We start from the raw sequence: 16,082 nt of genomic DNA on the forward strand, positions 1-16,082 counted from the left end.
ATTTCAGATTATTGCGAACTTTAATTCTAACTTCTAACTTTCTAGAATAAATTTAAATTAAGAGTTTAATATCACCAAAACATACCATATTGTAGGTTTCTTTTCTAAAGGCTTTGTAATTATTACACCGGTTACCATATCCAGCTGACCTAAAAGAGGAAAAAGTACCTACAAGAAAAAAGAAATGTTAATTATTCAATTCAAAAGTTTTGGAAAAAGGAGTGAAATAAATAAAAATAAAACAAATAGAGGAAAAGGGGATATTCATTAGAATACACAACAACCCAAATGAAGGATGTGTACGTGTTTTCTCAGCAGGCCTAAACTGTTTAATGATTTGGAAACTAAAAGGTCCAGTGAAAACATCTAGAATTGTCATAAAATATATTTGAAAATCCAAAAACTTTGTAAATGACCTATTCTAGTTTTGGAAGTTCAAAATATGAAGTCCAATCGAAATCCTTCATTCCAGACCCAACCCGTTTATGCGATTTTTTTTCTCTTCCCAACTAAAATCTTACCCCATACAATTCTTAGGACAATGAATGAATACATAAAAAGTAAGGGTGTGCAAAATATTTGATTACACCAAATAATTCGATCAAATATGAAAATATTCGCGAATATTCGATTTTCCTGATCAAATAGTCAAATATTCGGAAAGGCGGGTTGAAAATATTTGGTATTTCGAATAGTTTGAGAACTGGTCGAATAACCGCAGGGTTTTTCGTTATGGTTAACATTCAAGGCCATCATAGGAGAACTCAATGTAATTTACCAAAAAATTACGCGTGGTGTGCCTCTACCATCCGTAAAAATATGGTACCTGTATTCAGTTCCCTTTTTGAAGCGGATAGCGGTGCCTGTACACAATCAGCTTGTAAAAAATTACGCGTGGTGTGCCTCTACCATCCGTAAAAATATGGTACCTGTATTCAGTTCCCTTTTTGAAGCGGATAGCGGTGCCTGTACACAATCAGCTTGTAACCGTTTTCTTACAGTCCTACGTTTTAATTTAGCTAGTAAATGTATAAAGAACCTACTATCCTAATATACAGAGAAAGGAGCAGAGAGGTGTGAGTGGGATGTCTTTGAAAAAACTTTTTTTAGGTCTATGATATCAAGTTCATCAAATATGAAAAATTGGCTAGGTATTACTACCGTATGAATGAAAAATAAAATAAAACAAAAATACCTGAATTCCTCCAATTGAGTTCAAAGTACTGTGGATGGAATGTGTAGTTACAGACTTAACATCCTGGAAAAGTAAAAATATACCAAATTACATTGAGCCCTCCTATAATTAAAATATATAAGCAAAAACGCATTTATTTATACTTATAGGAGAATTACTATATTGAGATGATCAGCGGGCATCATGGTTGAATTTTCCCTTGGCACGAGTTGGGGGAAGGAAAAACTTAAGCAGCTCTTCGAGTCAGAAGACATAAGTTTATGGAACCCATGAGATACTGGGCTGATTTAATTTTTTAGGGGTAGAAGCTTTTTTTTCAAGCAAGAGGGGGATTCAGAGCAATGCTAAAAATCATCTCAACATAGCCATTTTTCATGAGTATCAAAAAATACATTTCTTGTTATCCTTACCTTAAGCATAAGAGAATGAGGAGTGTGAGTAAAATAAGAAACATTTCCTTTCGGAGCTGCTTGTAGGCAAAGTTGACTATCTGTGGCTACTGGGTTGTACATAAAAACAATGGCACTAGACAATTTTCCATCATAAAGAACCTTAAATGAAAAAATGTATGCTGTTTAAAAGTGAAGGGTTAATACAGATTGAAGTTTAACATTTACGAGATAAGTATTCACTTAGCCTGTGTGTACCTACGCAGGCTGAAGGTACTTTAAGTTAATTTCCTGCTAAATTGCATGTGTATATACTGTAACACGGCTCAAAACTTTGCACGATACTTATAATAACCTAGAAAGCTAATATAATGACCCAAACAATTTTTTCTTCTACAATGTTCAGAAAAAAAAGATATGTATGTTGATGTATCTCTGAAAATGAATTTTTATACACTTTTGGTGTAAATAAAATTTGGAAAAAAATTAAAGCTGTCGCAGTCTTGCTGCAGAAAGGTTAGTTTGAAGGAAGATACGGATAATACAAAATACAAATAAGAAAGCAAAACTGGGATACAATTATCTAAAATGAAAAAGCGCACAAATCTCACCTTTTTCAAGTTATCTGGGAGAGCAATATTTTCCCCTTCAAATCGAAACTGACTCTAAAAAATTATACAACATTGACAATCATTACTAGAAACATATTTGGCGGATAGTTTCATTATGAGTATTCATGATTTTTCAGTAATAATTGAAGCTATCGTATGAACGAAACATAACTTACAGAAAAGTCAAAAACACAGTAGGGAAAAATATCAGGGTAAAGCGTTTCTCAAACATAGAAGACAAAATAAGGTGTAACGAAATTTTTACAAATATATTTTCACTCCTTACGTATCACGCATCTAAGTTCAGTTAATGAGTGGTATCGGTTTTCTACTTAATTAGTCGGCCAAAAAATGGTAAGTAAGCAGGGTGGGTGAGTTAATCTCAGCTTTCACTACGCTACAAAGAGATGTTTGCTACTTGTACCTCTCCCTCAAGGGAATCATTTTTCCTTATTTCTCTACTAAGTTAGGGTTGTTTAATATCAGGCTTCTGATTTATTGGACATTAATTTTGGCTCTTATTATCATAATACAAAATAATAGCAAAATATATTAGCATGTTACACTAAGACTTAATTGTCTAGTACGCATGCAAATTGCAGGTTTCATGATTATACTAATAAGGCTCTGTCTTGAAACGTACAAGATACATAAAATTATATTTAAATTTTTTTGCAAATTTGTTTTATAGAATGCTTAATATTATGATCTGACAAAAGGTGTTGGTGGATTCTCATTCTCCATTAAGATTATTATTATGAAAATTAGATAAAACTGATCATGTGCACAGGTTATTCAATTTAAAAGTTTGAACTTTGATCTTTACCTGGATACAGTCTAAAGGAAAAGTGAAACAGTAATTTATGTATAAAAAGTTAAAACCATCTTTTATCTAAATGGATAAGTTAGTTTATTTACTATCCATGGTCAATGCCATGGTTTATGTTCATGTAATTTTTTTATGTCGATAAAAAATTTAGGTAACTTTCATTAGCTACTTAAAGAAAAGTTCAAATGATTAAAATACCTGGTAGCTTGGTCCTAGCCTGTGCATTGCACAAATCTGGTGAGTTGTCAACGATTCACTAAACAAGTAAACTGCTGACATTTGGCCACAAAACACATGTTCTTCCTCTAGTTCTGGAATTGCTCCAATATAGCACTTATCAAAAGGCTAAAACAATAAATAAGAAATTAAAATTTTTCTACAAAATTTGGCTATTTAAGTTGTCAACAAATTTCAAATTAACAAAAACGTTTTTTGATTAAAAAAAGACAATTACAGTATAGCTTGATTCAACCATGACAGATAAATTAAAAAATTGCCAAGAGGCGTTTCTATAAAACATGGGTCAATGTGTAAATGTTTTTTCTACATCACTAGCTAAAGCCATTAAAAGGAAAGGAAAAATGACATAATGTATTAGGCAAAATTTTATGTAAGTTAAACTGGACTCCTATGTAAATCAGTTTCAAAAAAATTATAGGAATATCAATTAAGTACAAAAAAGCTTAATCTCATGACGCAGAGAAAAACACTTTTAATATTTTTTTAATTTTCTTTTATCGAAACACCTATTGGAAACTTGTCAATGGATCAAAAATGGAAGTTTTAAAGGCTAGAAAAATATCTTGAAATTAACCCAAAACCATTATTTAACAAATATTTGCTCTAAGAAATTGACTACCTACTTATGGTAATTTTATACAATATCAACTGGAAAGAGTTACAGTCCAGAGTAAATGGTTTTACATTACTGCTTTTTCAAAAGGGAAGCATAAAGTTTTTCCAAATTTGCGCATTTAAAGTTGAACAAGATAATAATTAACAGAAAAACACATTTAACTACACTGGATTCCTATAAAACAAGCACCATTTTAATTTAATACGAATATTCTAGACACTTTAATCACACTCTCAGAAAATGTCGCTAAAAGAAATTTACATATGGCTGCTGACACCAGCTACAACCATGGTTATGGATTGGATTGTAAGGTGGCTAGCTAGTCGTTATTTGTGTGGATATGCTCATGCTACAAGATTAAGTTTAGCACTTTCCCTTTATACAGGCATAGCAAATGAATTTTAAACATTCATCTTGTATTTGAACACGTGTGCATGAGGCTATGAAGACAAATTGAAATTTACTGGTATAACTTCGAGCACCGTACCCTTACTTTTATAAGATGAGAGATCAAAACAAGTATTATAATTTAAAGCATTGTACACATTGACGACACTTCCAGTTGATTTTGTGAATCAGACAAAAAGAATTGTCACTATCTTTGTTATAATAAATAATATTTTCAAACGTTATTATTATTATTATTATTATTATTAACAATACTATGGCTCAAGGCTTCGGCAAATAAGATTCTTATATCAAAATTCAGCTTACTGGAAATATATTCCAAATAAATCTAACGACTAGCACCAATCAGGCCCAAAATAAAATAATAATAAAATGTTTTCAAACAAAAACACACGCAACACAAGGCCATTCTTGAATGACCATATTTTACGCTATTGTTAAATGTAAAGTAACATATAATACATAATATACCTCATTTGCATTCACCAGCCATCTCATCTCGGTAGCCGAGGCTAGCTGCCCATTTACGAAGCATTTTATTTCACTAATACTCCAACGATTATATATGTAAACGATGGCCACCATGTACCACTAGAAATAAAACAAAAAAATTATGAAATTAGCAGTATACCAATTCATCAACACTTGTCTAATCGCTTAATAAAATACTATTAAAAAGTCATGTTAAGGTTATGGTTAATAGCAGCAAATTATATAAGTATACACTTGGAATGTATAAGGATGAATCGGCAACATTCTCTGAAAGTGGCTCAAGAAGTGTGCTTATTTAGATGCTTAAAAATAGAATAAAGGAGCTTAGTGAATTTCTATTCATGACAAGACCTAACAAAGAGCCGAGTCTAACTTAACAAGTCGCAAACTTAATCTCCACTATAAACTAAGCTATTTTCTATGAGAATCATCAGTGCCACCAAAGAATTCTATAGACAATACAAGTGTATACATTTATAGTTTCCTGTTAATTGTCCATTCAGCTACATTGTATTTTCCGTATCAACAATGGCTAGTTTTCACGTAAGAGCATGGCAGTTAAGCATAAAAAATATAGATCACCTTCCTAGGTTGAAATTCGTATTTTACACAATGTTGATATCCCTTTCCTTTAACTTTCATGGAGGTAAACACAAGACAGTTACCAACAAAGTGAGCAGAGTAGCCAACACCTTTACTCGTTCGAAAGCTGAAAAAGAAAATGAACAAGAAAATATAACAATTAATTTAACATTATCTTTTAAAGAAAATAATGCGGCTAACCAATATAGGTATGGTTGTTCTCTTTCTATGTTCACGCTATTGATAGGATCCAACCTAAACCATGTACTGAAAGTCCAACCGTTCTGATACGGCCACCGAGCTAATGGAGGAAGGGCAATTGCCTGAAAAGAAATGATTTAAATGAATTTATAAAATTTCTTTAAAGTTTAATTCATTATGAATTAGAATAGATTGCAAAAACTGTAAATTATGTGTATTAATGGGTGAGCCAAGTAACTTGAAACTTTTAACTGTCCAACACCTAACAATATCATAGTTAAATTAAAAGGAATTGCGTAAATAATAATAGATCTAGGGATTTAAATACATGGACTAGAAGTAAACGTTAGTAAATTTTCTAAGATTGATAATGAGCTTTGAAATTTTGAACATCATATGCAACCAAATCTGCCGATAATTAGCTTGGGCTATCAATCTGTGCATTGTTTTTGTCAATTTCAAAAGGGGGTTCTATGAAATGAAATTGAATAAAACATAGTAGCATTTTACAATTTGAAAACTTGCTTGAAGCTTATATAATTTTTAAACAAACCTAGCTCATGCCCTTAGATCAGAAGTTGTCCTATATATTTATTAAGTTGGAAAGTCTGTTAAATTAAATTAAATACTAAAACTCAATTTAATCTAACTGGTCTTTTTCTAAAAACTTCCGATCCTATGGCCTTCAATAACTTAGCCCATTGAACTACGTCCTAACATATAATTGTCTGACAGTTTTATTAAAATTTTCCAGACATTTAACTAACTGGAAGAGTCTTGGTCTAGTAGAACGTTATTAGGGTTTGGTAGTAGCTCAAATAAAAAAATTAAAGTATTTGTTATTTCAAAACCAATATTGCGTGCCTTAATACAAAAATAAAAGATTCAAGCTTACTGCCCCTTTCCTTCCAGGAAAGCTAAAGAATGTGTCTGGGCCATGTCTTTGTGGCATTTGACGTAAAACTGAGAGCAGCTTAACAGAATGTCTCGGCTAGAATAATATTAATTACAAAGTTATTTAACACAGAAATACAAAAAAAACAATATTTCAGTATTAATAAAAATCTTTTCATACCCATTTGCTATTTTCTGCTTTCATGCAACTGACTAATTGCTTTAATTCATGAACTGTAACACTATAACTGGCTAGGACTCCCATCATTTCAATTAGTAAATCTATAAGAAAAAATATTTATTTATTAGTTTGAGCCATGCATAAGTATCATATTTAAGCGGCAAAGGGACAATGCAAAACTTAATGAACATAAATGTAAAAAATTATAGCATAAATAAATTAATTTAATAGTTGTTTAAAGCATGACTGATACTTCAGTCATGCTTTAAACAACTATTAATTTAATTAAATTAATATTTTAAACCATGGTAAATAAAAATTTTAACTTATACGATTATAAATAAATTAATTAATAATGCTAATAATAATGATAATACACACCACTTCACATACATCTACGTTAAAATTTTAGCTCCCCTACATGGGACTTAATTTGTATTTATTATAAAATTATAAATATTATGTGCTTCAAGTCAAAGCGACACAAATTTGTGCCTAGTACACCTTTTCATATGGGTTAATTAAAAATAGAAATAATAGTTGAGGCAATATGTAATTTTGCTAAATATGACCTTGACTAAACTTTAATCAACACAAGGATATTTAGGCGTCGTAGAATTTCATTGGGTACCGCAAAACGTTTGCAAATGGCCTTCTAGCAGTAAGAATTATCCTTGCTCTTCGGCTTAAAGGTCCACAAAAAAATCAGTTAGCTCCTTACGTCAAGTAAATGAGACATACTTTCCTGCTTCCTAAAGCATGTGATTTTTTTAGTCCTACCCTTTAAATTTAAAGGATTCTGTGGCCCTTTAGAGCGTTGTCATAAATTATTGGTATTGTATGGGTTGAGATCAGGAATAAGGGTTTAATTAATGTATATTCCACGAGAAAATAGCAGATTTTGAAAAAGCATGTGTTCTACTGAAACAACATAAGTTTGATGCTGAGTAATTTAATGGGTTGAAATTGTTTTTCCTAATTTACAAGATTTTAATATTTTCTTGACCAGTTACAGTTAAATTGAATAAAAATAATTAAGACAATTTTTTTTTAAACATCACTCAAAAAATTACTATCAAACCCAGTCCAGGTCAGGGATGAAAACCTTGGGCATATTTTCAATTTCTAAGAAATAACTCTACTTTTCAAAATGAACTCTAAGTGCTCCTATGGAGAGTGTACAATTAAAAAAATTGTGTTAAGTTTAGTGCGTGTAATAATAGTTTTGAATATTTTGTTTAAGTGTAAAAGTAGAGAAACGTTAAGTTACACTCTTCAGTGGAAACCAGAGATGGGTGCACTCATCTCACGGTGGAGTGAAATGAGTATTTTGAGAGGAGATACTCAACATTTTCATATGAGTGCGATATATACTATAACACAAATGAGCAGGAACTAGCCGTGTCTAAATAAAAAAAATTGTACAAGCGCGAATGAGTAATTTTATTTTAAAAAAATTAAGAGGGTGTGCATTGAGTGAGTAAATCTTTGAAAATAAATAATGATGAGTGGGATGAGTAGTCATTTAAAACCGCCAATTATAAAATTATAATAAATTCCAACTTGTCTACTAGGTGGAGTGAGTGAGTGAGTGGTTTATTATTTTAGAGTATCACTTAAGAGTTACTCGGACCATAGAGAAAGAATAAAGAGAGCAACAGTGAAGGGAAATTCCTACGTAGTTCCCTCCTCCCTTTCCCTAAGTGGCTAGTAGCATCAGCTGGTTATCAATGTTTCCACCCCCCTACATCGCATAAAGCATTAATTTCTAGACTCGGTTTCAATTATTACAAAACCCCCTGTATACAGAAATAATTCCAAAACTATGAACATCAAATGAGCTGATTGTGTTTCTAAACTTAGTGTGAGTGAAAGGAGTAGTTATTTTTGCTATTAAATAGTTAATGAGTTTTCAGAGGAGTTCTCTTTGAATTAAAAAAAATGTTTTGAGTGCTGGAGTTAGAATTATCATTACATTTTAAAGTGACCTGGAGTAAGTGCACATGTGAGTAGTTCTCAAATTTTTAATTTAAGAGTGAGTGTGAGTAAGTCATTGAGAGGTGTGCCCATCTCTGGTGGAAACCAAGATTTAGATCTAACAGATTTTTTTTGTGTTGACAATCACTCTTGCAGTGTTTTTCCCTTTTTGAAAAAACAAATATAATCTGAATTTCGAACCTAGATTACTGGAGTTTGGATTATAGTTAGCTTCCCTGGCTAGACAGTTTAATCTGGTAATTAAGCAAGCAAAAATATTTTGTCCAGTGATCCTGCTTGGGTTACACAAGGGATGAAGCTACGGGAGTTTTATGGAAGTACCTATTTGAGTACCTAAATTTAAAATAGCCGGTGCAATGCAAAATTGGTTAGATAATCCTGAAGTATAATTAGCCAATGATACTTTAGATTAAAGATAAAAATTATCGGAGATGGAAAAATTTTATTAAGATCTTACCAGCCACTACATCTTCCATGTGAGGAAGCCTCTTTAGTACATGTTCTATAAGCGATACTTCTGTACAAGCTTGTAAATTACGTAAACTTTTCCTTAAAATAGCAATAAATACACTCCATATTTCCGCCTAAAAGTCATGAAAAAATATGTTAAGCAGAATTCATTTATTAAACAGAAACCAAACTTTTTTTAAACAATAAACCATAATTTCAGGTAGATACGAATATAGTACTAAATCGATCTTTAAAAATTGTGGGGGTCAAACTTTTCAATGCTTCAATTTTCCATGTGTCATCAACAGGAAAATGTATATACACAATAACCCGACAGGCAATTCCAATTTCCACACATGTGGTCAATGCGAGAATGTACAATGGAATGCCTAAATCACAGGTGCTGTTAGATGCAAATTATTTTAATTTTTCTTTTGGAACAAGATTATCCTTCAGTGCAGCATATATCCACCCAAAATTATGGTACATTTAGTAAGACAAACTTAAAATTTAAAGAGACTGATAGTAGAACACATGGTTAAAAATATATATTAACATTAAATAAAAAAAGTACATTAATGAATAATAATAACCTTGGCTAATACCCAAGGCACCAGCATAGGCCCAAGTCAGTAGTAACTTTTAATGCCATTATTCTAGGTGGGCGGGTTACAATGCGTAGGAGGGTGGTGGAAAGCATATCATACCAAGCGAGTCAATTTACAGCTCAGTACACTTACTATTACAGTTAACCTTAGGTTTTTATGAAAAGGTTAAACCAAAGAACTCAGAAGGATTTGTTTCGAGTTTTCACCCAGTGCCATGTAAAAGTTGAGATCGAACCTAAATGCTCCTCATGCGGCAACCAGGGATATCACGACATACAGGCAAAACAGCTAGGTAGTTGCCTGGAGCGCCAAATTCAAAGGGAAGGGGCGGCTAAAAATTTATTTATTCCTCTATTTCGTATTTTATAGTTTTTTAAACGATTTAATTTCCAATCCTATTATACTTTTAGCACTCATTATAAAAAAGCTAAGCTCATTAGGAACAGGAAAAATAGTACCCCTTGCTTTTAAGCTTTTATGGATAAAAAACTCTGTCCATGAAGACGGCGATCATTGCGAAACGTAAATGGCACTTTTCTTTTTGCGCTCATTGTAAATACTAGTATAGCGCGCTCAACTATATCCACGATCCTTGCAAAACAAAAACTACACCCCTCGCTTTTAGCGCTCATTTTCATGATCATTGTGAAATGAAACAAAATAGAAAAGGAGCCTCACTTCTTTCTCATCGAAAACTCTACTACAGCGATTTCCGGTTTTCACGTTCATTGGGAACAGCTCTATTTTGTTTAATGAAGAAACGAAAACAGTACGCCTTTTATTTTAAGCTCATTGAAAATCTCGTAAGGCGTATTTCTGTTTTCACTTTCATTAAGAAAGAAAAGTGGCATTTCTTAATTTTCCTTTATTTATCAGAGCTTTTAATGAGCTTCTAATTTAGTTGAATTTTCTCATTATTTGGCACAAAGGCGTATTTAGGGGTTTTAAGGTTCAAAACCCAACATTGATTTTAAATTCTAAAGTGGGGGACGCAAAACCCTTAACATTTTCAGTGTATAGTGGTGACCACAATGTGAAATGAAATGGAAACTAAAAGTGGCCGTAAATGGAAGTGCAAAAAAATATTTTGCTTGGGGCAACAAAGGTTCTTGCGACGGCCCTGGCTGCAACACTAGAGTTCTAACCACTCTGCCACCTCATGTATTGTAAAATTATTTTCCATGATCTAAAAATTTTGCAACTCAGTATATTAAAACATTCATGTTGTATCAGTCTCTTTGAAATCTTTCATTTTAAAAGGAGATGGACTTGAAAATCACCTGAAGACTAGCTGGACAATGATCCAAAAGGTCAAGCATGTGAATTATGTTCTGATTTTGCTGAATGACGAAGTTAAGTTCCATGTCAAACTCTCCACCAACCAGCTGTAAGAAATTGGAAATATAAGTAATATTTTTATACACCTCCCAAAAGAGGTAGCATAGAATGAATTCACGTTAACTGAGAATATGCAGGCGCACCTATCATCTGTTTTCATGATTAATGGATGATATTCTCTGCCTAGAAGTTGAGAGAGAGCCCGAAACTACAAGATGAGATTTGCGAATCCCCACTTACCTGGTTTTTCTTGTGTAAAACACAAGACAAACAGGGTGCTACATTCATAATCTCAGTTAACATTAAATCCTTCTTGTGTACGTATATCTATTTTACTGTTGCAGCTCTTGGTCCACGGGAAACACTTATTTTAAATAAATTACAGTGAAAAAGATGGTCAAAAAAAGTAAAAAAGGAAACAAATACTGCCCATATATGAAGAAATTTAATACAAAATAAGATATGAATTTGAACTAAATTATGACAAAAATTGACGTAGTTTCTAAGAAGGCGACCCCAAAAACTTATTTAGTTTTTATTTATCTAAATCAATATCAATTTTCACCTTTTCATAAACTGCTCTCAAACAGAAGTATAAAAATATTTTAAATCAATGGTGCTTTCCCCAGATTTACTGAAACATAGGGTACTTTAGGAACTAAATCTTAAATTCTCTGTTCACTATAATGACCTAATTTGTCACCTAAGCTGGTATAACAGTAATTGATACTAGCTTATTGGGGGAATCATACATAAATATAAACTGAGTATTTATTAAATAAAAAATATTTCCCATAACATAATTTTCCAAACCAAACCAAATAAGACTGAGCCAAGTATTAGTTATATTTCATTAGGATTAGATAAATTTTTTATTGAAAAAAACAATAAATTTCAAAAAATCTTATTTAAATCAGTTTATTATTATTTAATCCTAAAATGCCAACCATATAGTTGGAGTTCTCTGAACAAAATTGTTTAATAGTTGCATTACCTCCAATTGTACCAAAACTATCAGTTTTTAGTGTTTTTAATAAAAGAATTTTGCCAGGGAACCCAGACCAGTGTTGCCGAAACTAGTACATTTGTACTTTTTCGGTACGATTTGAAATGACCAAGTACAAAAGTACATTTTTAAAATTTTAAGGAGGATTTTAGTACATTTCAGAATTTTTGGGAAATTTTCCTTTGAGGTCTTTCAAAACCGTAAAATTATCAGAAAAACAACCTTTAAAAAGCTCCTGACTAGGTTAGATTTACAATCATATACAAAATTAGGCTTTTGAGACTCGCAAGTTCAAAGTTATCAAAATTTGGGTGTACCACATTTCAATTTAAAATTGAAACATTTCTGAGAAAAAATAAAGTTAAGCGCCATCTATTTAAACTTGTTGGCTTTAAAAATATACCAAAGTAGGTGATGCCCTGTTTTTTAAAGCGAAAGTACAAAAAGTACATTTCCGTATTCTATAAAGGTACATTCAGAAAATGCCTAGCGGCAACACTGAAATTATATTTAAAACTTTAAAGGATGATATCGAACACAACATCTGATTATATGAGGATAATATATTAAAATTTATCAAATACAAGATATGGTAAGGAAAATTTCCATTCTAAAAAATGCAATGATTACATAAAATTTAGAAATGCAAATTTCTTATACAGATATGATGATAATTTTAGATTGAAAAATTCATAGGAGGCCGATGGTAGTAGGCAACCGAAAGAAAATTAAGCAAGCTTTCAGTCCTATAAAATGCCCACACTTATTTTAAATATGACAAAATTAGGCAATTTTTAAGTTATATTTTATTAAAAATATTCCATTTGAAACCCTTCTCCTACTTTTATAATCGTACTTAAAATCCGTCAACTTATGGAACGATTTTCAAATTCCTTCAATTTTCCAGGTATTCTAGGTTTTCCAAGTACTGTGACAACCTTATAATTTCTTGCTTTGGTGTACTCCAAGGGTAGTGACAGAGCATTAGAAGTTTTTAGTGACCAAATTCACTCCAGGGTGACCACAAGAAAAATATAGGAAAATGGGAAATTTGAGCTCGATTTATAGGAAATTTTTTTAATAATATTTTGGAAAATAAAGGAAAATACAAATGGTGTTATTTGAACCTCATTCCCTAGATTCGAAATCACTGCCTTGCGCGTAGTCTAATAGAGCTTACGCCCTTCCTGCTGGAACTCGAAAAAATTAGCTCCATAGTTATCATGGTAACCAACTATAGACAGCGTCCTACAGCCACTGATGGAGGCCGATTTTTTTGAGGTAACTTGCCAGTAGTGAGTAAACGTTTATTTAAGGATTAAGGACTCATTTTGTAATCATTTCTTACAAAATCTAGCAAGCAAGTTTATTGCTATTAAACAAGGACTATTACTACTTTATTCTCATTTTTGTTTTGAACATCGTGTACTTTATAAAATCGTAAAGGAAACCCACAAGGATCGAAAAAATATAAAATATAGGAAAAATATACAATATAGGAAACAATATAAAATATAGTGAAAAATATATAATATAGGTAAAAATATAAAATATAGGAAAAACTATAAAATACAGGAAGAGTAGTCACCCTGTTCACTTTTTAGACAGAATGATAGGTCAGGTAAAAAGAGTTACAAATTATAATTTTTTTTACATAAATTAACAAGCAAAATATTTAAATTTTTGTCTAAAATCTCCCCCCAAAATTGTACTTAAACTTGTATTAACACTATTTTTGATAATTTGGAAAGAAAAATGTACATATAAGTTTTTTATTTTAACGGCAAACTGGTTAAAATTGTAACTTGAAATATATTTTAGTAACAATTTTGTAAATAAGCCACCTTGATTTAAGAGTTACAAAAATTCTTTATTTATCATAAATATAATTTTAACCAAATTTAAAAAAAATATTCCAACAAAATTCAATTTATCACTAATTTTTAGCTGTGTAATAATTTTCAGAGCTTATAAATAGAATTTAATTTTTGGAATCTGGAAACGCTTGACAAATACCCGTTTTATCTCGCCATTGCACCTCAAAGAAACTTTTAATCAAGAAAAAAAATTAATCAAATTTTAAATTAAGAATCATCCTTACAAACGAGGCCTCAGGTTTTCGAGGTCACTCTAGAAAATGAGGAACCTTTTTTTTTTAGGCGAGTCATTCTCCAAAAGAAATAGCCTCACTGAAAACTCTACATTTGTTCTAGTCTCATTTAATATACTCAACATTCATTTATCTTCTGTAATCTTCCAAGTTAGATTGACGGTTATCACCAAAAGGTGACTTAACAGAGCTGTTAAGGTCACATAGCCCTCACTCAAACAAACCAATGAGAAACCAATTGTCACATTTGTAATCCATGCAGCATTAAGTAAAATCATTTCCCTTTATTTCTCTATAGATTATTTTTGCCATTTAAGAGAAACTGAAGGTTTCTAATCTCCTTCTTCCCTTCTTGGGATCTTTCACCTTAGGTGTAAGAAGTCAATGTGGTAAGTAGTTCCCATGCTTGAAATGTGTTATAATGTTGCAAATTTTAATTCAGAGATAAACAAAAGTTAGTAACATATCCTCTATTTGAAATATATTGCTTGATTTTTAGGTATAAATTACATATATTTATATATTTTCCAAAAATCCAGTACTTCACTTTTCTCTTCCATTTTATGATGCTATTGGTTTAGCGATTATTTTACTTACTGGTGTAATATTTGTTATAATTGTGAACCAAACGCCCATTCATCAAGGGGCTTATTTGAGTATGAATAAATAAGTGTCAAGTATGAGTTGCCAAGGCTTATATATTACTGAGCACCGATTCTAAAATACTTTAATACATATAACTTTATTATAACCGGTCAAATAACTGGACCAAGAACTCCAGAAAAATCACTTAGTTATAATCGAACTTACTAAATGAAGAACAGTATTGACCACTTCCTTATTCGACACTTGACCAACTTCAACCAACCCTATGAGGACGGCGAATTTTAGGTTGTCATTGAGCGGCATTTTAATAACATCTTCAGGACGTTTTGCTTCCGGAACACTGGGTTCAATAACATTCTCCATAATTCCAAATATTCTTTCAAACACACCACAAAAAGATACTCATTTTAACGTTTAAAAAGCATCGAAATAAAACATAAATAACGAGGAACATATGCGCTGAACCGCTTACAAGACGTCGCCATGTTTAAGGATTATTTTATATTTGAATTTTTCCGGATTTCATACTAGAGGGCAATAAAAACCACAAAGGCTGGAAATGAGCATAGAGTCGTACTAACTAGATAATTATAATAATCGTAACATTGTGTCGCAAACACTGACAATTTTATCGTGAAAGCGTTGTTTCGTCATATTAGTTAAATTAATTCCTAACAAGTAGAAATATAAAATATGTTTTTACGTCACAATACAAACTTTTTCTTATATGTGTTCATTTGACGCGCTCGAGCGTTCGTGATCGTTCCATCACTATATTCAGGGCCGTGCTTAGGGGGTGGCGAGCAGGGCGGTCGCCCAGGGCCACTAAAATTTTACCATAGGGATGTATATACCGGAGGGCCGCTACACTCACAATTTTCAGTTTCGCCCATGCATTTCGCCCAGGGCCGCGATACCTCTAAGCACGCCGCTGACTATATTTTTAGGTTCTGCTCCGAAATATAATATCGACAAATACATGTACATAAGACTGAATTTTGGGGGGCATTCTCTTGATATATTAGTAGATTGGTGCTCGCGTGGTTTTGCGCGTGCGTGGAAAATTAAAAAGTGAGCACGCGTTGAAATACTCCATACTTCAGAAAGTAACCAAATCATGTGACCACCAATATTTTTGGGAATCACCTATTGACAATAGGCTATTGTCGCGTGTTCCATGAAAGGGCAACGCAAGTGACCATGCAGGGGGTAAATTATCTTATAGATAAAAGAACTGCTGCGCACAGGGCCGGCGGATCGTGTTAATCTCGGGTGGGTAGTCAGAAGAAGGGGGGGGGCGGATTTATTGGGTTATCCTACATAAAAAG

At 32.1% G+C, this 16,082-nt stretch overlaps 1 protein-coding gene across 6 annotated transcripts in view; it reads right to left on the reverse strand.

Moving 5' to 3' along the window:
- The window catches only part of rg (A kinase anchor protein rugose), a 195,719-nt gene extending 180,403 nt beyond the window's left edge, over positions 1 to 15,316 (reverse strand). For 5 of the 6 annotated variants that reach the window (XM_090165484.1, XM_090165483.1, XM_090165481.1 and 2 more), the window contains exons 1-13: positions 14,959 to 15,315; positions 10,975 to 11,079; positions 9,094 to 9,220; positions 6,639 to 6,739; positions 6,459 to 6,554; positions 5,564 to 5,685; positions 5,363 to 5,489; positions 4,760 to 4,879; positions 3,223 to 3,369; positions 2,196 to 2,249; positions 1,606 to 1,746; positions 1,196 to 1,258; positions 86 to 168 (exon numbers count right to left, since the gene is read on the reverse strand). In XM_090165484.1, coding sequence (XP_090021610.1) covers positions 86 to 168; positions 1,196 to 1,258; positions 1,606 to 1,746; positions 2,196 to 2,249; positions 3,223 to 3,369; positions 4,760 to 4,879; positions 5,363 to 5,489; positions 5,564 to 5,685; positions 6,459 to 6,554; positions 6,639 to 6,739; positions 9,094 to 9,220; positions 10,975 to 11,079; positions 14,959 to 15,117 — 1,445 coding nt within the window. In that variant the 5' untranslated portion in view covers positions 15,118 to 15,315. Of the gene's footprint in view, positions 1 to 85; positions 169 to 1,195; positions 1,259 to 1,605; positions 1,747 to 2,195; positions 2,250 to 3,222; positions 3,370 to 4,759; positions 4,880 to 5,362; positions 5,490 to 5,563; positions 5,686 to 6,458; positions 6,555 to 6,638; positions 6,740 to 9,093; positions 9,221 to 10,974; positions 11,080 to 14,958 lie in introns of all 6 variants that reach the window. The other variant, XM_090165482.1, reaches the window with a different exon arrangement.
- Between the last annotated feature and the right edge of the window lie 766 nt (positions 15,317 to 16,082).

The sequence above is a fragment of the Leiobunum rupestre genome, chromosome 2 (assembly GCF_980474605.1).
Source record: "Leiobunum rupestre chromosome 2, qqLeiRupe1.1.hap1, whole genome shotgun sequence".
In the NCBI taxonomy this organism is placed as follows: Eukaryota; Metazoa; Arthropoda; class Arachnida; order Opiliones; family Sclerosomatidae; genus Leiobunum; species Leiobunum rupestre.